Source organism: Stigmatopora nigra, chromosome 21 (assembly GCF_051989575.1).
Source record: "Stigmatopora nigra isolate UIUO_SnigA chromosome 21, RoL_Snig_1.1, whole genome shotgun sequence".
Taxonomy (NCBI): Eukaryota; Metazoa; Chordata; class Actinopteri; order Syngnathiformes; family Syngnathidae; genus Stigmatopora; species Stigmatopora nigra.
In genome coordinates, this window is record NC_135528.1 from 8,910,524 (window position 1) to 8,929,514 (window position 18,991).

Consider the following 18,991-nt stretch of genomic DNA (forward strand, 5'->3'; position numbering starts at 1 on the left):
TTCCTATTATATGTTAGCATTAAGCTAACCTTGCAGATTCAAAGTTCAGGTTTTGGAAACGCACCTGTTTTTTTAGGGGGGGTAGTATGCTTTAGCAGAAATTCCCGGTGTTCATTTTTTGTAACCCAATGCCACACATAAATTGTAATTTATAATGTTTACGTTTGGGAGAAAATGTGTTGTTTTTTGCGTTTTTAGGAGGCGCATTTATCCGACTTTTTATCGCAGCCGCAGTCAATGGGGTGAAAAGAACATCCAGGAGCCAGACATTTTCCCACCATTGACTGCCTGAGTTTTTTTGCTAATACCTTTGGCCAAATTCGTCCACCTGAATCCAACCAAGTTTTCTTTTTAACCAGGCCTGTGGTATCCCAAAAAGTGAAAATGCTACACAATACATAGACTCAACTCATTCATAGAATTGTCAATGGGCTTTAAAGTCATTGACAGTCATTCACTGTCATTGACGGTAATAGACATCCCATCAATTTTGACCGCGAGGGGCTGGCAATGACCATTGATTGGTCGCCCATCAGCGTCAATGGGAGTCAATTTGTTAAAAAGTCACCATAAAATGTCTCATCAAAACAGAGAGAGACTTGTACGGGGGTCACCTGGGTCCCCCCCCCCCCACTCAAAATCGGGTGAGGGCCCATCAGTCACCTTCCGTGCAGTCAACTCCCAGCCCCGCACACGCACTCAAGTGCGCGTGCACGCGCAAGTCAGCAGTCATGTGGCGCGCACAGTTGCCATGTGACGGCTTTTGCTCCCCCCCTCCCTCCTCCTATCTTGCATTTTTTTGAGAGGGGGTGAGTTATGCTTATTGTGGGATGTTAGTGACTGCACTCATGACTATTATGGGATGTCAGCAGAGGTGGGAGGGGGAGCGTCGCCATGGTAACCATGGTTACCACGAGGGGGGGCATGGAGGAATGGGGAAGAGACGGAAAGGGAGGGGGGGAGTTGAATATTATGGTCTGTATGTTGCAAGGTAACTATGCAGAGTGGGGGAGGGGTGATATTATGGGATGCCTGCCCCCTGATCTCTTTGTGTGTGCGTGCGCGCGCGCGGGGCGTGTGTAGTGTGCGAGATAGAAAAAGGAGACGAACGACGTCGTGCGCACACGCAGGAAGCAGACATCCCCCCCAAAAAAACAACAAATGTGCTGAAATTTAACCAACACAACCTTTACCTGAACAAAGGAGAGCTCGCCAACTATTGATTGAGACGACAACTGAGGCTGGACTTTTTTTAAGGGGAGGGAAACAGTGTGGAGTCAACTTGTGAGTATTTCACTTTGGCTGAATGGACTCAGTGGTGGCCGATAAAACGATAGAGCCTTGTTAACGCTTCTACAATCTTCCTGCTCGTTTCTTGAGTTTGGCCGCCAAATGCGAACCCGGTCAAGCTCGGGCTAGCTCGCATGCTAATAGCAGTGGCGGGGGGAGGAGGAGGAGGAGGGGGGTCAACTAACGAGAGCCGGCTGTTAATCTTTTCTACAAGTTAAAAATGTTTTATACAACGTGCTTGTTGTTTTGTTTGTGCCCGGGCGGCCGACCGGCTTTTCCAATTTGCTGAAAATCAATTTCCCTTTTCCTTCTCGGTGGAAACCCGTCCGGCTGGTCTCCTTGACATCTTTGGACAGACTCGACGAACGCTGGCAGCCAACCGTGGATTATTATCGCACAAAGCAACTTTTGATTTAGTTAGCCCAAGTGCTAGCTAGCCAAACAACAAGGAGGAAAAGTTTCCACCGTCCACTATGTCTGGGAGCGAGGACGACAGAGACGACTACGGCGCCCCGTCGGACGACCGCCTGATGCACGGTAAGACAGCGACGAGGACGAGCCGAGCTCGTTAGCCACGCCGTGCTAATGTTCCCGCTGGCTGCAGATGTTTTGTCACGTTCGTATCAATCATGGCTACTTAGCACGCAGCTAACTACCAACCGGCGAACGCCTACGCGCTCGTCCACACATTCGTAAAACGTCAATTTTGACTCGCAACTGGAGCATAAATGCTACTGTTGACTCTTTGAAGAAATACCTCGGGTGTTTGAACGTTTAAGTCATGCCGACGGGTTCCCGCCGGGGCCTTGCGCGAGTCGGCTACCGGTATTTTTTTTCCCCCTTTTTACGCGTCGATGACAAGATGGAGGCAGCCAGTTAGCTTGGAAGCTGGCGGATGACGTTCAACGGCGGTTCCCCTCCTCGTGGCTGCCAGGCGCCAACTGAAAATGGCAAGATAACGTTAAAAAGTCCTGCTTTTTACTCCGAGTACTTGTGAAATGGCCAAAGTGGAGCTCTTTGTTATCAACAACATGAGCGTGTTTATGTTATATGGCGACGTACCCCCGAGAACACGTCCCTAGGATTAGCTCCTATTGCTAAAGTGCAATCGTTTAATTTCGGTTTGTGTCACTTGCTTTCAGATTCCACAATGCGGAAACGCATTTTACGTTTGAAGTAGTTCAGATAATGATTATCTCTTATCCACAGACATGGCTTCATCAATTTTCATAAAGCTGTGTGTAATTCTTCAGTTTGGGTACAATTATGGATTTGGTTTGAAAAATAAAAGTGTCACTACACCCACCTGCCAAATTTAACAACCGAAAATAATACATTTTCAGTCAGTCAGTCTATCCGTCATCATTCTATACACTGTCACTAAAACTCTGTTTGTTTTTGGGGATCTATCGTATTTCTAAACCTGCACTGTCTTTTTTTCCACTTGATCCAAAGATGACGAAGATGAAGAACTTTCAGAGAATGAGATTCAGAAAGTGAAGAAGAAAAAGAAGGCCAAAAAGAGCCGAGAAAGTAAGAGCAGCAAAAGACGGTCGCGCAGAGAGGTACGTTCTTGGTTATTAAGTAAAAGTAGTAGTGGTTGCCCGGCTTTCATTTTGGGTAACGACACATTCCCTTCAGGAACTGGCCATCAGCTCCCCGGAACCAATGGACACGGGTGGGCCCGAGGAGGACGGCAGCCAGGCTCGCCGCTCCGACAGCGAAGGAAGCGACTACACACCAGGACGCAAAAAGAAGAAGCGAGGTAGCGGCAGCAAAGAAAAGAAGCGAGGTAGCGAACGGGGCTCCTCAAAGAAGAAAGAGCCTGAGCCGGAGGAAGATGACGATGATGATGATGACGACGACTTTGCGGTAAGATCAGGCGGACGTGCCGTTTTACCCCAAACCCTTTATCGAATATTTTTTAAGAGTGACAAATGAGTTGAAGTAACTGGGAGGATGGTATTTTTTTGTATATGATTGAGATGTTGTTGGTGTGCAACAGCTGATTTCTAAAACTAAACATTTGCTGTGGGGAAAGAAATGTTTTTTTCTCCCACTCTAGTATAATATTTCATGGCAACTTTCTCATAGTCAATGAGTGCCCAATGTAGGTTGGTGTAAAAACTTCAAAATCTTGCTGCTTGGCGTCAATATAGTCTGAAATTTGGTTTATTTAGAAAAGTAACTTTGGCTTTTCCCCCCTCATCTTTGTCTCACCTGTCAGGGTTGCGATATGAGAGATGGTTAAACAAAGAACCCGGCCATCCAATGGCGGGCCTCCTTCTTAATGACACTAACTCTGAAGGGGGGGTGTTGATGCGTTTGTCTGGGGCGTGTATTGCATGTATGCAGTTTCCATGGCAACCTATCTGCCGCTACGCCGCACTGTGTTTTGTGTTCTTGACCCTTTTTTTTCTCTCCCTCCCTCCCTTCTTCGGGTTAGAAAAACATTATTTGTGGAGACGCCCTTCATTTTCATTTCTGACAATTTCTAAAAAAAAAAAAAAAAAAAACATTATTTTTAATTGACAGCGGTGAAAAGGGGAAACACTGAATTATTGATTGCTTTGACGCTTTTTGTCTGTTTGACAATTTCAGTTTTTACTACATTTGTAAAATTAATTCCTCCTGAAATATGAAAATATGCTTCCTCTCGTGACGATGGATGGTTGTCCACAGGAACCCAAATCGTCCTCACAGTTGCTGGAGAACTGGGGCATGGAGGACATTGAACACATCTTCACCGAGGAGGACTACCGCTCGCTGACAAACTACAAAGCCTTCAGTCAATTTGTCAGGTAGGCGCTCGCAGCCATGCTCATTTGTGTCCCATCTATCTGGACACACCAATGAGTTCATGATGAAGTAACTTGTCCCAAACATCACCAGGCCTCTCATCGCTGCCAAAAACCCCAAAATTGCCGTTTCCAAGATGATGATGGTTCTCGGCGCTAAATGGAGAGAGTTTAGCACCAACAACCCCTTGAGAGGGGCGGCCGCCGCTAACGCCGCCCTTGCCACGGCCAACGTTCCCGCCGCCGTGGACAACATGGTGGCCGAGGCCGCCCCTCCACCACCACCCCCGCCGCCGCCTCCACCACCCGCACCTGCCCCGGTCGAGCCACAGCAGGCTCCACCCCCGCCCCCCCTGCGAAAGGCCAAAACCAAGGAAGGCAAAGGTGAGGCTCAGAATTAGCTTGATACACAGTCCTTGTTGTCTGCATGTGGATAACAGTAGAGTTCCTTTTTTTTTGTTCTCATTCAGGTCCAAACGCCCGCAAAAAGTCAAAGGCGGCCACCAAACCGCAAGAAAAGAAGAACACAGCCAAGACTAAGAAAGTGGCGCCTCTCAAGATCAAGTTGGGAGGCTTCAACAGCAAGAGAAAACGATCATCGGTATGACATCGTTTCAAAGATCTGCCTCCGCCACATTAGCGCATTGAGAAAAAGTCTTAATCAAAGGAGACTCTCCCAGTAAGCTTGAGGCACACAAATTGAAAGGCTTTTGATTTCAGAGCGAAGAGGACGAGCCCGATGTGGACAGCGACTTTGAGGACGGCAGCGTGAACAGCGCCTCTGTAACGGAAGGCGCCAACAGCCGCGGCCCTCGCGGCAAAAAGAAGCCTTCGTCCAAGGCCAAGCCCAAGAGGAAGAAAGGTAACGTCCAGATGAAAAGAAGTTGCTTCGTCCGTGCTAAATTCAGCTTTTTATTCCCCCCTTCTCCTAGCCGAGGATGGCGACGGCTATGAGACGGACCATCAAGACTATTGCGAGGTGTGCCAGCAGGGCGGGGAGATCATCCTGTGCGACACCTGTCCGCGAGCCTATCACATGGTGTGCCTGGACCCCGACATGGAAAAGGCCCCCGAGGGCACATGGAGCTGCCCGCACTGCGTGAGTTAAAAAAAAGAAAAATATTCCCCTCCCCGCTTTGCAATGGCCAACGTCAGCGTCGTTGTCGCTTTCCAGGAGAAGGAGGGCATTCAGTGGGAGGCAAGGGAGGAGCCTTCGGAAGGCGAGGAGGAGAACGCCGACGGAGGGGAGATGGAGGAGGACGACCACCACATGGAGTTCTGCCGGGTGTGCAAGGATGGAGGCGAACTGCTGTGCTGCGACTCGTGTCCGTCGTCCTACCACATCCACTGCCTCAACCCGCCTCTGCCCGAGATCCCCAATGGAGAATGGATCTGCCCGCGCTGCCTGGTGAGTGCTTGAATCAAAAACGCTTTGTTCAAAGTCTATTTTTTGATTACAAGATGACTTTAGCTGATGACCCATTTCGTCTGTCACAGTGCCCCGCAATGAAAGGAAAGGTCCAGAGGATCTTGACCTGGCAGTGGGGAGAACCTCCTCCCCCGACACCGGTGCCTCGGCCGCCGGACCTCCCGGCGGATGCGCCCGATCCCTCTCCGCTGGCGGGCCGACCCGAGCGAGAATTCTTTGCCAAGTGGTTCAACATGTCCTACTGGCACTGCTCCTGGGTTACAGAGCTGCAGGTGGGTGGGAATAAAAAAAAAACAAAAAACATGTAATGTTGTATAACTGCCAAGCATGCATACATTTAATGAAGATTTGTGATACCTTTAATCTTGTAATATATTGTAGTATTGTTTGTGTTTGTAGCTGGAACTCCACTGCCAGGTGATGTTTAGGAACTATCAGAGGAAGAACGACATGGATGAGCCGCCGCCCATCGACTTTGGTGACGGCGAAGAAGACAAGAGCGAAAAGAGGAAGAACAAGGACCCCATGTACGCAAAGCTGGACGAAAAGTACCTCCGCTTTGGAATCAAGATGGAGTGGCTGATGATTCACCGGATCCTGAACCACAAGTCCGTAAACGAATCCGCCGCCATCGTCCGTCACCCATGATCTGGGCCAACTAGAGTGGCTTTCCCTATCCCCGCAGTGTGGACAGAAAGAACAATGTGCACTACCTGATCAAGTGGCGCGAGCTACCGTACGATCAGGCCACCTGGGAGGCGGATGACATGGACGTCCCCGAGTTTGACACCTACAAGGTGCAATACTGGAACCACAGGTAAGCAGGTCCACAGAACATTTGCCAAAACATATAGCTTTAGTCCTGACGCGAGACATCCAGTGCCTGAACAATGACGTAAAGGCCCCCGTTTTTCACCTAACATACACTTCTCTCTCACAGAGAACTGATGATGGGTGACGATGGCAAACCCGGAAAGAAAATCAAGGTCAAAGGCCGCGTCAAACGTGTGGACAGACCACCGGAAAACCCTGTCGTGGATGTAAGTTTGCATGTGACCAAGTTTGAGCAACACTGAGAACCTCCACCTCGCTCACCCATCCTCCGTCCTTCTTTTGCCAGCCCACCATCAAGTTTGACCGTCAGCCCGAGTACCTGGACAGCACGGGTGGAACGTTGCACCCCTACCAGCTGGAGGGTCTCAACTGGTTGCGCTTCTCATGGGCACAGGGCACCGACACCATCTTGGCTGACGAGATGGGGCTCGGGAAGACGGTCCAGACAGCCGTGTTCCTCTACTCGCTTTATAAAGAGGTGGGTGCCGCACGCTTGTTTTCCCGATGATGGCGATAGACGCCCAATTGAAATCGATAGGGGTGGCGTTAATGGCAGACAAGATTGGATTAAATTGGAATATGTCGATGGGACCATTCTTAGTTGTTCAGCCATTTTGTGAGGCATATTTGGGGAAATCACTTGTCACTCACCATAGCTTGTAAGACTGCTGCCACCTGCAGGTGGGAGGCTGAAATGGGTAAAAACAAACGGTAATTGAGCTCAAACATTTAGTACACCCGAATTAGACTGGCATGATTTTGAGGGTCATCCAATACCTCACCATATGTATTGAGGGTGGGGGGGGGGGTTCTAATCCAAATGTATAATCTCATTATATGCATGATGCTATTTTAGCTTTTCTCGATAGCTAGCATAACATTCTCCTATAAGCGGCGTTAACTTCCAAATATGCTGTGTTGTGTAGTTGATTATTTTGCTGTTTCATAAACCTGAATGAGTTTAGTGGACATGACGGTTCGCTTCCCACTCTTCAGGGTCACTCCAAGGGCCCCTTCCTGGTCAGCGCGCCACTCTCCACCATCATCAATTGGGAGAGGGAGTTTGAAATGTGGGCCCCAGGTATGTACGTGGTCACGTACGTCGGTGACAAAGATAGCCGAGCCGTCATCCGCGAGAACGAGTTCTCCTTTGAGGACAACGCCATCCGAGGAGGCAAAAAGGCCTCCAGGATGAAGGTGGGTGACCAGATGACGGGAGACCTTTTCAACGTTTCAACACTTTCCTCGTTAATTGGCTTTGTTATTTTCCCGTTTGTCAAAACAGAAAGACTCGTCCATCAAGTTCCATGTGCTGCTGACTTCCTACGAGCTGATCACCATCGACATGGCCATTCTGGGCTCCATTGACTGGGCCTGTCTGGTGGTAGACGAGGCCCACAGGCTCAAGAACAACCAGTCCAAGGTAACGTTGCCCCACGTTGTCTCATTTGACTCTAAATAGACATGGCGTGTCATACTGTATAATTTTTCCATAAATATAGCTATTACTCAGGTGCCGGTGCTAAAACTAGCATTCTGCTGCAGCATTGCCCACAAAATCCAGTCAATGTGACTTTCCAACTGGTCTCCCTTTTTAGTTTTTCCGCATCCTGAACAACTACCCGCTCCAACACCGGCTGCTGTTAACTGGAACGCCGTTACAAAACAACCTTGAGGAACTGTTCCACCTCCTCAACTTCCTCACGCCCGAGAGGTTCAGGTGAGCTCAGCGCTCGGTTCCTTTCCGGCGCTCCTTTTTGGGCAATCGTAAACAAAAGTATGCCGCCACAGCAATCTGGAGGGCTTCTTGGAGGAGTTTGCCGACATTGCCAAAGAGGACCAAATCAAGAAGCTCCACGACATGCTTGGTCCGCACATGCTCAGGAGGCTCAAGGCCGACGTCTTCAAGCACATGCCCTCCAAGACCGAGCTCATTCTCCGGGTGGAGCTCAGCCCGCAGCAGAAGTGAGTCAATTGTGCAAAAATCACCGTAGCATAGGATGCAGTTTAAAACGATCCAATTTGACCCACAGAAAGTACTACAAATTCATCCTGACCCGAAATTTTGAAGCTCTCAACACCAAAGGAGGAGGCAACCAGGTCTCGTTACTCAACGTGGTCATGGACCTCAAAAAATGCTGCAACCACCCCTTCCTCTTCCCCGGAGCCGCCATGGTACGATGCCGGCGTTTTCTGATATGTCGCCATTTTTGTTCTTTAACACTCTGCAATCTGTGAACAGGAAGCGCCAAAGCTGCCCAACGGTATGTACGACGGCAGCTCGCTGGTCAAGGCCGCCGGAAAGCTGATGTTGCTGCAGAAGATGATGAGGAAGTTGAAGGACGGAGGCCACAGAGTTCTCATCTTCTCTCAGGTGAGACGGAACTAAATTCAGGTGCCCTCGTTGAAGTTCACCCAATCTAACCTGGGCTGGTTCTATGTTTCAAGATGACCAAAATGCTGGACCTGCTGGAAGACTTCCTGGAGAACGAAGGCTACAAATACGAGCGCATAGACGGCAGTATCACGGGGGGGATGAGGCAGGAGGCCATCGACCGATTCAACGGTACCCAACACCCGGTCATTTTGAAGAATGTGGCCACAAGATCCTAACCTTGGATGTGTCTCCTCAGCTCCGGGCGCGCAACAGTTTGCCTTCCTTTTATCCACGAGGGCCGGAGGTCTGGGGATCAACCTGGCAACCGCCGACACTGTCATCATATACGACTCGGACTGGAATCCGCACAATGACATACAAGTACGCCATGTGAAAAGTTGACTCTGTTGGCATAGTTTGCCGCGTGTTTAGAGAGTTTGTTTACAAGAGTGTTAAGTGTTTCCGTGTTGTTTTAGGAAAATAGATTTGATTTTTCCATTCCAGGCTTTCAGTCGAGCTCATCGAATCGGTCAGAACAAAAAAGTCATGATCTACCGCTTTGTCACCAAGGCGTCGGTGGAAGAAAGGATCACGCAGGTAACTCATAGAGGGCAAGGAAAGTATCATTTATTTCAACTAAGGGGGCTAGTGAGTGAAAACGTTTTTTCCATCCTCAGGTAGCCAAGAAGAAAATGATGCTGACCCACCTGGTGGTCCGACCGGGCCTGGGCTCCAAGACGGGTTCCATGTCCAAACAGGAACTGGACGACATCCTCAAGTTCGGGACGGAGGAGCTCTTCAAGGACGAGTGCGAGGGTAAGTCCTCCCGGGGCCAAGCGGCCGCCGACCCGACGGACCTCTCATTCCGGGTATGCTTGTTCTCAGGCGAGAACAAAGAGGAGGACAGCAGCGTCATCCACTACGACGACAAGGCCATCGACCGTCTGCTGGACCGCAACCAGGACGCCACCGACGACACGGAGATCCAGAGCATGAACGAGTACCTCAGTTCTTTCAAGGTGGCGCAGTACGTGGTCAAAGACGAGGACGAGGAGGTGAGCGCTGCCGTTTAGAGACCGGCCGGCTTCGGGTCGCAGAGCGCTTGACCTCACCCGCTCGTCTCGTCTCAGGAGGAGGAGGTCCAGCGAGAGATCATCAAGCAGGAGGAGAGCGTGGACCCCGACTACTGGGAGAAACTCTTGCGCCATCACTACGAGCAGCAGCAGGAGGACTTGGCCCGCAATCTGGGCAAAGGCAAGCGCATACGCAAGCAGGTCAACTACAACGATGGCTCGCAGGAGGACAGAGGTGAGGCATCTGCCGCCATCTTATTAGTTCTGCGCCATATCAACGCCTCTCTAAATAGGATGTTTTATGTTTTGTTTTATGGGTCGTACCTCAGCCGACTGGCAGGACGACCAGTCAGACGGCCAGTCGGATTACTCTGCGGCTTCCGAGGAGGGTGACGAGGACTTTGACGAGCGATCTGAAGGTGAGGAGTAGAAGACGTAAAAAAAAAAAAATGGACAGCAGCTCCTTATGAAGACCTGTATGGAGATGTTGGATTTTTAATTTGTTCATTTGTTCCAAGCAGCCAATTCACGGCGGCCCAACAGGAAGGGTCTGCGCAACGACAGAGACAAACCACTTCCTCCCCTGCTGGCCAGGGTGGGAGGTAACATTGAGGTCTGTACTACTTTAACACTCCTTTAAGTCAACACCATGTTATATCTTCACTCTGAAATACTCTGTGCTAATTTGCCATGTATTCCAGGTCCTGGGTTTCAACTCGCGGCAGAGGAAGGCCTTCCTCAACGCCGTCATGCGTTACGGCATGCCCCCCCAGGACGCCTTCACCACCCAGTGGTTGGTCCGAGACCTGCGAGGGAAATCGGAGAAGGAGTTCAAGTTAGTCATTCCATTGCTTCAAATTAAAAAAAAAGTTCAATTAAGCATACTTTTATTGTACTTGTAATATTCAAGAAATATTTTGTTAATTTGTGACTTCACTTGGCCATAATGAGTCATTCCTATTTTATATGTATTTCTCAGGGCTTACGTCTCGCTGTTCATGCGCCACTTGTGCGAGCCCGGAGCCGACGGCGCCGAGACTTTCGCCGACGGCGTCCCCAGGGAAGGCTTGTCCAGGCAGCACGTGCTGACCCGTATCGGCGTCATGTCGCTCATCCGCAAGAAGGTACGCTTGACGGTACGCCGACACGCGCGTCTGTCGGAGTCGTTTGACGCGTCACGTCCGTCCCCGTAGGTACAAGAGTTCGAGCACGTCAACGGCTTGTGGTCGTTGCCGTGGATGGCAGAACTGGAGGAAAACAAAAGGGCAGCCAACCCAGACTCGCCGGGAAAGACGCCGTCCACGGGGACGCCCGCCGACACACAACCCAACACGCCCGCTCCAGGTAGAGTGACAATATTCCAAGTATTTGTGTGTACATTCACTGATGTTGATGGCAATAGACTCCAATTCAAAATATCATATTTACTGTTTTTTTTTTTATTAACTCTAGTTGACGAATCGAAAAGCGAAGAGGCCGTCAAGGACGGGGACAAAGACATGAAGAAAGAGGGCGAGGCTGACCGGAACGGAAAAGACGCAGCCAAGAACTCCAGCGAGGTGAATGACCGGACATTCGGGGACGTCCTCCGAGGATTATCTCACCTTAGCGGATTTTCCCCCATCTTTTGTAGGTCATCGCCATCCCCGACGACGACGAAAAGAGTCCGCCGCTGTCGGAGGAGAAGAAGGCCGCCGAGGAGCCCATGCAGGTGGACAAGGCCACCAATGGGGAAGCCGATGGCGCCAAGGACAGCGAGAGCGACAAGAAAAGTCCGGCCAGCGCGGACGATTCGGCCTCACCCTCGGATACCAAGAGCGAAGACTCCAAAAATCCTGACTCAGAGGGCAAAGGTCAACCTTCACTTCATTCTTCAATAGTTTATGGGCAGAGGCCGGAGGATGGAAACAGGAAATTCAATGACTTAATCACATTTTCCCCCCTCCAGATTACAAGTCAGAGAAGATGGAAACAACCCCTGCTGCGGAGGACAAGAAAGGTAGCACTTACTCCTACTTGGTTAATGGTCATCAATTTCTTAGAGAAGACACAATTGAATTTGCTCTTAATTTTTGTTTAAGTTATGAATATAAAATATAAGAAAATAGTGAATGTTTAGATAAAAATATTGACTATTTGCCAGGTCATTGCCTAAAGTCATTGACTCATTGGCCTCCATACACACTCACATTGCCTGAAGAATGAGACGTCTGCCGTCAAAATTAACCTGCTTGTTTTTTTGTCGGCAGCCGCCAAGGAGGACAAGGACGCCCCTAAAAGCGAGGAGGTTCCCAAACTGCAAAATGGCGACAGTGGCAAAGAGAGTGCCGCCGCCCTGGAGGAGAAGAAGAAAATTAAAGGCCGCTTCATGTTCAACATTGCCGACGGAGGCTTCACAGGTACGCGCTCCGTGTTTCAAAAGCCGCCTGGTCCCCCGTTTGACGCCAAGTCTCGTCCGTTCAGAGCTCCACTCGTTGTGGCAAAACGAGGAGCGCGCCGCCACCGTGACTAAGAAGACCAATGAGATTTGGCACCGACGTCACGACTACTGGCTTCTGGCCGGAATAATACAGTATCCTTTTGACGGTGGCCCTTTGCCAAAGTCTGAATACGTTTTTAGCGTGATCCTTCACGGCGCCGCCCCTCAGACACGGATACGCGCGCTGGCAGGACATCCAGAATGACGCCAAGTTCGCCATCCTCAACGAGCCCTTCAAGGGAGAAATGAACCGAGGCAACTTCCTGGAAATCAAAAACAAGTTCCTGGCTAGGAGATTCAAGGTAGGGAGCCTAAAAGTGACACAAAAGTTTTGTATGTGTTGCTGAAACTTTTTTTTTTTTTCAGCTACTGGAGCAGGCGCTAGTGATCGAGGAGCAGCTGCGCCGCGCCGCCTACCTCAACATGTCGGAGGACCCGTCGCACCCCTCCATGGCGCTCAACACACGTTTCAGTGAGGTGGAGTGCCTGGCCGAGTCGCACCAACACCTGAGCAAGGAGTCCATGTCGGGAAACAAGCCGGCCAACGCCGTCCTGCACAAAGGTCCACCACCGCTTTTGCAATCACAATAGTTATCTATCTCGTCTTAGACATCCATTTTAATTGAAATCTTTTTCATCGGTGGCCCTCGCAGTGCTGAAACAGCTGGAGGAACTCCTGAGCGACATGAAAGCCGACGTCACGCGTCTGCCGGCGACCATCGCCCGAATCCCGCCGGTGGCCGTCCGTCTGCAAATGTCCGAAAGGAACATCCTCAGCCGCCTGGCCAGCCGTGGGCCCGATACGCACACGCAGACGCACGCGCAACAGGTATGAGCGCCGCCCGCCCCCTTGGTGGCGCAAATGTTTAATCTGTCTTGAATGCTCTCAGATGTCTCAGCAGTAGACGGACAAACGACGCTCAGCTCTTTTACCTCCAAACCCCAACCCCCTTCCAAACGACCAACCACATTCCTGATTGGCGCCGTATGTTGTGCGCAAGCTTGAAGCCACGCCCAGTTGACATTTGCCCCGCCCCCAAACCACAGACTTGAGTTTCCTGAAGGAAATACGCCCCCCTTTCCCGAATCCCCGTTTGAGGCTGTGGACATAAAAGCAATTTTATTTTTGTTCCTCTTTTTTCAACTTCTGTATTAATATTATTGATATAATGTTATTATGGTTTTTTTGGGACCTAATAAAAAGTGAAATAAAGTCATTGCAGTCTAGGAGGATGGTAACAACGCAAATGCAATCACTTGTGAATTAGGTACAGCGAAAAGAAGCGAAGTCCAAGTCTGAAATGAGTGCCCTCAACATGTACTGTGCCGACCATGTCCACAAGTGGGCAGTGTTCTCCAAATACGAACAGCTGCAGGTAAATGACATTGAGAATTGTAAATTATGCAACATTAATTTGGAAGATGAAAATAATGCAATATGAAAGTGATTTATATTTTGAAGTAGAAAAGTATACCTTATTTTTAAACCCTGTTAACTGACACGTTTAAATGTAAGTCCAAATCATGGAAAATCTAAGACTTGAAAGTGCATGCATAAAAAGCCAATAGTTTATGTAGAAACTTTGGGGTAAAATGGGAATTTGGTCAATGTAAAATAAAACCGATCAAAATGTTTAACAGAAACAAAGTTTCTTTCCACAGATGCTCTGTTGCCCCGGTAATGGCTTGTGTTGCGTCATCACCCGCAGCATCAGCATCCATCAAGGTCGCCTACAACGTGATGCATCACCGGAAGATGAGACTGGCTCCTGACCTCTTCCTGCGCATGTGCATCGTCACTCCAGCTGACCGAGTAGCAACAATAACCCTACGTAGGTATCCCTAATCAAACGACTCGAACCGCATGCGTGCATGCGGCTGCCATGGTAGGACATGGCGGCCATCGATACATTGGAGGATGCGCGCGCACGTAGGGAGCGCGGGGGCGGGGCCACGTCACGACATCTCTCTCTCTCCTTTGCCCACCTCCCGTGTAGAAACGGAGGAAAAAAGATTGGCTGTGGACGTGCCGGGCTTCACGAAGACACAAACGTCGGCTTCGTCTACAAAACAGGTCAGTGGATGCTGTGGTCAGCACCGCGGACAGCGCCCCGACTAAACGCTCTCGTTTCTCCACAGAAGGGAGCTATAAGGACTCCGTGGCCACCTCAGCAGCAGCAGTAGCTTAGAAATAAGGAGGAAAAAGATGGAAGGACAGCAGGTTAGTGTTGGATTCTTCATTTTGTGGTCGTTTGCAGTTGGTTAAAGATTTCTTGTCTTTTTCCCGGTGTCACATGATGTTCTCTTGCCTCCCTCCTCCCAAAAAAATCTTAGTTTGTGCGTGGTTGAGGAAAAAAAGACTATTGTTTTGTTTATAACGTTTTTAAATGGAAATATGAAATGAGATTAACCAGATTAATGGTACATATTTCCATTGTTTTCTTATCAATTTAATAGATAAAGGCCTAAATTGGATGATATTTATTGTTCAGTCTTAATTTGGTGCTGAAGAGTCTTGTATTGTGTTTGCTGTGGAGATAAGGTTAACCCTTGACCTCTTCTGATGGGATTATCCAAAATGTTGATTGTGATGTAGGAGGAAGGTTACAACCTTTGCCTTGGATTCCTTGACTTTGGGAGTAGAAATAGGATTCTCCCTCTTTTAGTAGTCAAGATAACAATGCTAATGTACCCTCCTTTTAATGAAGTTTGTTGAGGAGATTGAGTAGAATCAAGTACTATTTCCACTTATGAGGCCACAATTTATTATTTTATTTAGTTAAAAAGTCTCCTTATGTGGTACTTTTGTGATTTTTTTATCGATTTCTTGACTGCGTGATGCTGGTCTACTCAGATTTGCCAATTAAAAAATAAAAACAATCCCTCAAGATTCTCAGATTTGCCCCCTACTGGCCAAAATCTGAACCCACACAAGACATCATATGACCACCGGGTGTCCTAAAAGTGTCCTCTTCCGATTCCTGCTCTGTCATTGCTGACGCTGCACAAAAGAAACAAATAAAAATTGGAAAGGTCGCTGGTTGTTGCTCGGTAGGTGACAGATGCGGACGTGCCGTTGCCCCGACAACAGACTAATCCAATTCCAATGCTGACATTATTAATGAAGCCACCAATTCCCCGGAGAGAAACAAGCGGACTGATGATATCATTTACCAATGGTGACCAATCCGCTTACTTGTTTTTATTTTTCTTGTCTTGTAGTCGGAAGGCAAGCAGGTGACGGGCTACCTGCTCTTCTCCTTGACCACGGCCGTCATTGGCTCGCTGCAGTTTGGATTTAACACGGGCGTCATCAATGCACCTGAACAGGTTGGTGTCAAAAAATAAAGGACGTGAAGTCATTCAAAATGGAGTTAACTCGCTTTAAGCACCAAGTTTGATGCCTATTTGTGCCTTGTTTTTGTTTTAGAAACTGCGCTCGTTCTTTAACGACACGTGGATGGAGCGCTACGGCCAACCCATCGACGCCGGCGTCTGCACGGTGGTGTGGAGCGTCACCGTGGCCATCTTCAGCGTGGGCGGCATGGTGGGCTCCTTCAGTGTGGGGGTCATGGCCGACCGTTTTGGCAGGTGCGTCCACGCCGGTAGTGAGGGAGGGAGGGAGGGCCGTCAGCCGGATTGGCCACCAAAATGACGTCCTCCGCCCCACAGGAAGCGCTCCATGTTCCTGGTCAACATCCTGGCGCTGATCGGTGGCGGCCTGATGGGCCTGTCCACCACCTGCGCGTCCTACGAGATGGTGATTGCCGGGCGGCTGGTGATCGGGCTCTTCTGTGGACTCTTTACCGGCTTGACGCCCATGTACGTGGGCGAGCTGTCGCCCACCCCGCTCCGGGGCGCCTTTGGGACCCTCCACCAGCTGGGCGTGGTCATCGGGATCCTCTTGGCTCAGGTGGGTGACTTCTTTTTGATGTAAATTGAAACTTGACTACGATTTAAAAAGATTCTACACCATGATTTTGAAATGGTACAAAATATTTTGTAGGTTTTGGGTCTGGAGGGGCTGCTGGGTTCGTCCCGCCTGTGGCCGCTGCTTTTGGCGCTGACGGTGGCGCCCGCCGTGCTGCAGTGCCTCATGTTGCCCTTCTGCCCCGAGAGCCCTCGCTTCCTGCTCATCAACCTCAAGCGGGAGGAAGAAGCACGCAAAGGTCGCTGACGTCTACCGTGCTTCCATGTCGCTACCCCAATGAAAAAAAAAACTAATTGCCGCGATGTTTTTCGATGAGCAGCTCTGGTTCGTCTCCGCGGCAACGAGGATGTGAGCTTCGACCTCCAGGAGATGAAGGAAGAGAGCAACAAGATGGCCCTGGAGAAGAAGGTGACCATCCCGGAGCTCTTCCGCTGCCCTGCATACCGCCAGCCGCTACTCATCGCCGTCATGCTGCAGCTTTCGCAGCAGTTGTCAGGCATCAACGCCGTGAGTCGCTGCCGCTATCGTCAATTTCGGTCCCTTGCTGTTTTGACACCTGGCCCCGTCCATTTGCAGGTCTTTTACTACTCCACCAGCATCTTCACTTCGGCGGGTGTTCGCCAACCCATCTACGCCACCATTGGCGCCGGCGTGGTCAACACCGTCTTCACCGTCGTCTCGGTGGGTGAAAATTATTTGACCTGTATCAAAGGATATTTATTGTTATTGTTTTGGGGGGAAAATGTCACACTTTTAGCTGTTCCTGGTGGAAAAGGCAGGACGGCGGACACTTCACCTCTTGGGTTTGGGCGGAATGGCGGTGGCCGCTCTCCTCATGACCATCTCGCTGCTGCAGGTGACCGAGCAAGCCGTTATTTTTTATGTCGTCCCCACCCTGACGTGTTGGTCATGTGCCCCGGAGTAGAAAGAAGTGGCCGGCATGAGCTACGTGGCCATCTTTGCGGTGATGGTGTTTGTGGCCATGTTCGAGCTGGGGCCGGGTCCCATCCCGTGGTTCATCGTGGCCGAGCTCTTCTCGCAGGGGCCGCGCCCCGCCGCCATGGCCGTGGCCGGCTGCTGCAACTGGACCTCCAATTTCTTGGTCGGGATCAGCTTCCCCAAACTTGTGGTAAATCAAAACAAAACTTTATTATACCACTTTACATTTGTTTTGACTGAGAGACTCCAAAAAGACTTTTACCATCAACAAAAGGACTCATTTTGGGTCAAATATCTTTGTTGTGTTGTTTTTGTTTAGGAATTGTGTGGCCCTTGGGTCTTCCTGATCTTCCTGGTCTTCTTAGTCCTCTTCCTGGTCTTCACCTTTTTCAAAGTCCCGGAGACTAAAGGTAAAACCTTCGACGAGATCGCCCGTAGTTTCGGCGGAGCCGCCGCCCCACCCGCCTCGTCCCCTGAGGACCCCCGCCCCTTGGCGCCCGCAACCCCGCCCCAGGACACCGAAAAGAAGTCCAAGGAGGACGTCGTCCCCCTGGCGGGCCCCAACGGTGCCGGCGAGTCCACCCCCTTCACGGAAAAGTCGGCCGCGGTCGAGAGCGTTTAGACTTTTCCCGAAAGCGACATTCACTTGACATTCCGCCGAAGTGGGCGGGGCCACAGTCGTAAGTGGGGGGCGTGGCCGACTTTTCGGAATATTTTCGTGTGTGCGTAACTTTGTAAGATTGGTGTAGCCACAAGATAAGGCGGGGGCAAGGGCCGGGTGTTGTTTCGCTACCCCGTTGCTAATGCTAACATCGCGTGCTTGCTAGCGCTGTCACATTTTACCATGGCGACCGCTTGTCGTGTCCCACAGTGTTGCGTTATCGTTGGCAAAGGCTTCTGGGAAGAGGAGTTCCTTTATTTTATTTTGGCAAAAAAGTCAATGCACACGATGCCACCACCAGTTTGACACCCCAGTGAGGTCGGCCATTTTGGTGGCATTATTGTTGTTATTGTTTGGCTTTCATCTACAGTACCAAAGGATATTTTTCCCTTCTCATTTTACCACCTCCATAGTTTATTACAAATGATATCGCTGCCGAAAATACTATTTTATTACACTGCTAGATGAAAAGTTTATTTATAAATACACAAATATAGAAACAGAGTATATATTAAAGCTATAGATATTTATAAGTAAGCTATATATCTAAAATGATATTAATTTCCAAAAGCTAATGTGCAATCCAGTAGACAGACACTTTTACAGTGCTAGACGACCAATCCATTTGAGGTGAAAGGAATGGTCGTGCTCTCATCTCAAATGGATTGGACGTCTACTCGTGACAAACTTATTTCAGGTCACAGAAGAAGCATAATTTGACAATATGATGTATAAATCCACAAGTACAATCCCATCCCCTAAAAATAATTATTCGTAGCTAAGAATATAATAGTTTAGTTCATCTAAATATTCTGAAAGATCAAGATTAAAAATCATATTTAACCTACAAGCTGCTGTAAGAATTGTTTGCACAGGAAAATCAAGTTTTTAAAATAGAGCAAGTTAGAAATGTGATTCTGTAGTCAAATTTTAGAAGCACTCATTGCACTCTTTTGTCCACGGTCACAAATCAGCATTTTTGTTCACAAAATGTATTTTCCCACAATTTTGTTTGCCTTTTTTTCTTCAGAATCACTGGATTAATTTTGCATTGCGTTGTTTGTGACAGTGTTTTTTTTTCTGTAAGTATGATGCTTGTGTGTTGTTGTGCCCGTCAGAAACAAACCTTCCAGGTCTGACTTTTAAATGGCGACGTGTTGTTGCAATTCGTGAGAATTGT

At 49.3% G+C, this 18,991-nt stretch overlaps 2 protein-coding genes across 8 annotated transcripts; both read left to right on the forward strand.

The window, feature by feature from the left end:
- The first annotated feature begins 1,051 nt into the window (after nucleotides 1-1,051).
- chd4a (chromodomain helicase DNA binding protein 4a) lies at nucleotides 1,052-13,497 on the forward strand. Of its 7 annotated transcripts, none has more exons than XM_077743469.1 (41): nucleotides 1,054-1,284; nucleotides 1,647-1,827; nucleotides 2,746-2,855; nucleotides 2,932-3,162; nucleotides 3,973-4,091; nucleotides 4,183-4,472; nucleotides 4,559-4,689; nucleotides 4,809-4,950; nucleotides 5,021-5,187; nucleotides 5,263-5,496; nucleotides 5,586-5,789; nucleotides 5,917-6,125; nucleotides 6,203-6,334; nucleotides 6,458-6,557; nucleotides 6,638-6,829; nucleotides 7,348-7,548; nucleotides 7,637-7,774; nucleotides 7,950-8,071; nucleotides 8,143-8,316; nucleotides 8,385-8,526; nucleotides 8,594-8,725; nucleotides 8,800-8,917; nucleotides 8,985-9,109; nucleotides 9,233-9,325; nucleotides 9,406-9,544; nucleotides 9,614-9,783; nucleotides 9,859-10,036; nucleotides 10,131-10,220; nucleotides 10,320-10,414; nucleotides 10,503-10,636; nucleotides 10,781-10,925; nucleotides 10,995-11,145; nucleotides 11,254-11,360; nucleotides 11,435-11,654; nucleotides 11,750-11,800; nucleotides 12,051-12,200; nucleotides 12,265-12,373; nucleotides 12,450-12,582; nucleotides 12,647-12,842; nucleotides 12,934-13,109; nucleotides 13,171-13,497. In XM_077743469.1, the coding sequence occupies exons 2-41, from the start codon at nucleotides 1,764-1,766 to the stop codon at nucleotides 13,183-13,185; spliced, it is 5,829 nt and encodes a 1,942-aa protein (XP_077599595.1). In that variant the 5' UTR covers nucleotides 1,054-1,284; nucleotides 1,647-1,763; the 3' UTR covers nucleotides 13,186-13,497. The 7 variants fall into 7 exon arrangements, with proteins under 7 accessions (XP_077599589.1, XP_077599593.1, XP_077599594.1 ...); XM_077743470.1 differs by having other exon boundaries at nucleotides 1,055-1,284; nucleotides 10,323-10,414; XM_077743463.1 differs by having other exon boundaries at nucleotides 1,052-1,284; nucleotides 9,406-9,783; nucleotides 9,859-10,035; nucleotides 10,118-10,220.
- A 637-nt stretch (nucleotides 13,498-14,134) lies between these two features.
- On the forward strand, nucleotides 14,135-18,977 carry LOC144214803 (solute carrier family 2, facilitated glucose transporter member 1-like). Its single transcript, XM_077743483.1, has 11 exons — nucleotides 14,135-14,354; nucleotides 14,420-14,501; nucleotides 15,503-15,610; nucleotides 15,711-15,871; nucleotides 15,953-16,193; nucleotides 16,287-16,449; nucleotides 16,531-16,718; nucleotides 16,788-16,892; nucleotides 16,969-17,067; nucleotides 17,137-17,340; nucleotides 17,470-18,977. The coding sequence occupies exons 2-11, from the start codon at nucleotides 14,487-14,489 to the stop codon at nucleotides 17,770-17,772; spliced, it is 1,587 nt and encodes a 528-aa protein (XP_077599609.1). The 5' UTR covers nucleotides 14,135-14,354; nucleotides 14,420-14,486; the 3' UTR covers nucleotides 17,773-18,977.
- The last annotated feature ends 14 nt before the right edge of the window (nucleotides 18,978-18,991 follow it).

What these genes read in the sequence shown, in the direction of transcription:
- chd4a (XM_077743463.1), top strand. Translation starts at nt 1,764, where the DNA reads ATGTCTGGGAGCGAGGACGACAGAGACGACTACGGCGCCCCGTCGGAC. An exon ending in TCTTCCCCGGAGCCGCCATG is followed by an intron (nt 8,527 to 8,593) that starts GTACGATGCCGG and finishes ATCTGTGAACAG; the next exon opens with GAAGCGCCAAAGCTGCCCAA. An exon ending in AAATCGGAGAAGGAGTTCAA is followed by an intron (nt 10,637 to 10,780) that starts GTTAGTCATTCC and finishes TGTATTTCTCAG; the next exon opens with GGCTTACGTCTCGCTGTTCA.
- LOC144214803 (XM_077743483.1), top strand. An exon ending in ATGGCCGACCGTTTTGGCAG is followed by an intron (nt 15,872 to 15,952) that starts GTGCGTCCACGC and finishes TCCGCCCCACAG; the next exon opens with GAAGCGCTCCATGTTCCTGG. An exon ending in AGTTGTCAGGCATCAACGCC is followed by an intron (nt 16,719 to 16,787) that starts GTGAGTCGCTGC and finishes GTCCATTTGCAG; the next exon opens with GTCTTTTACTACTCCACCAG.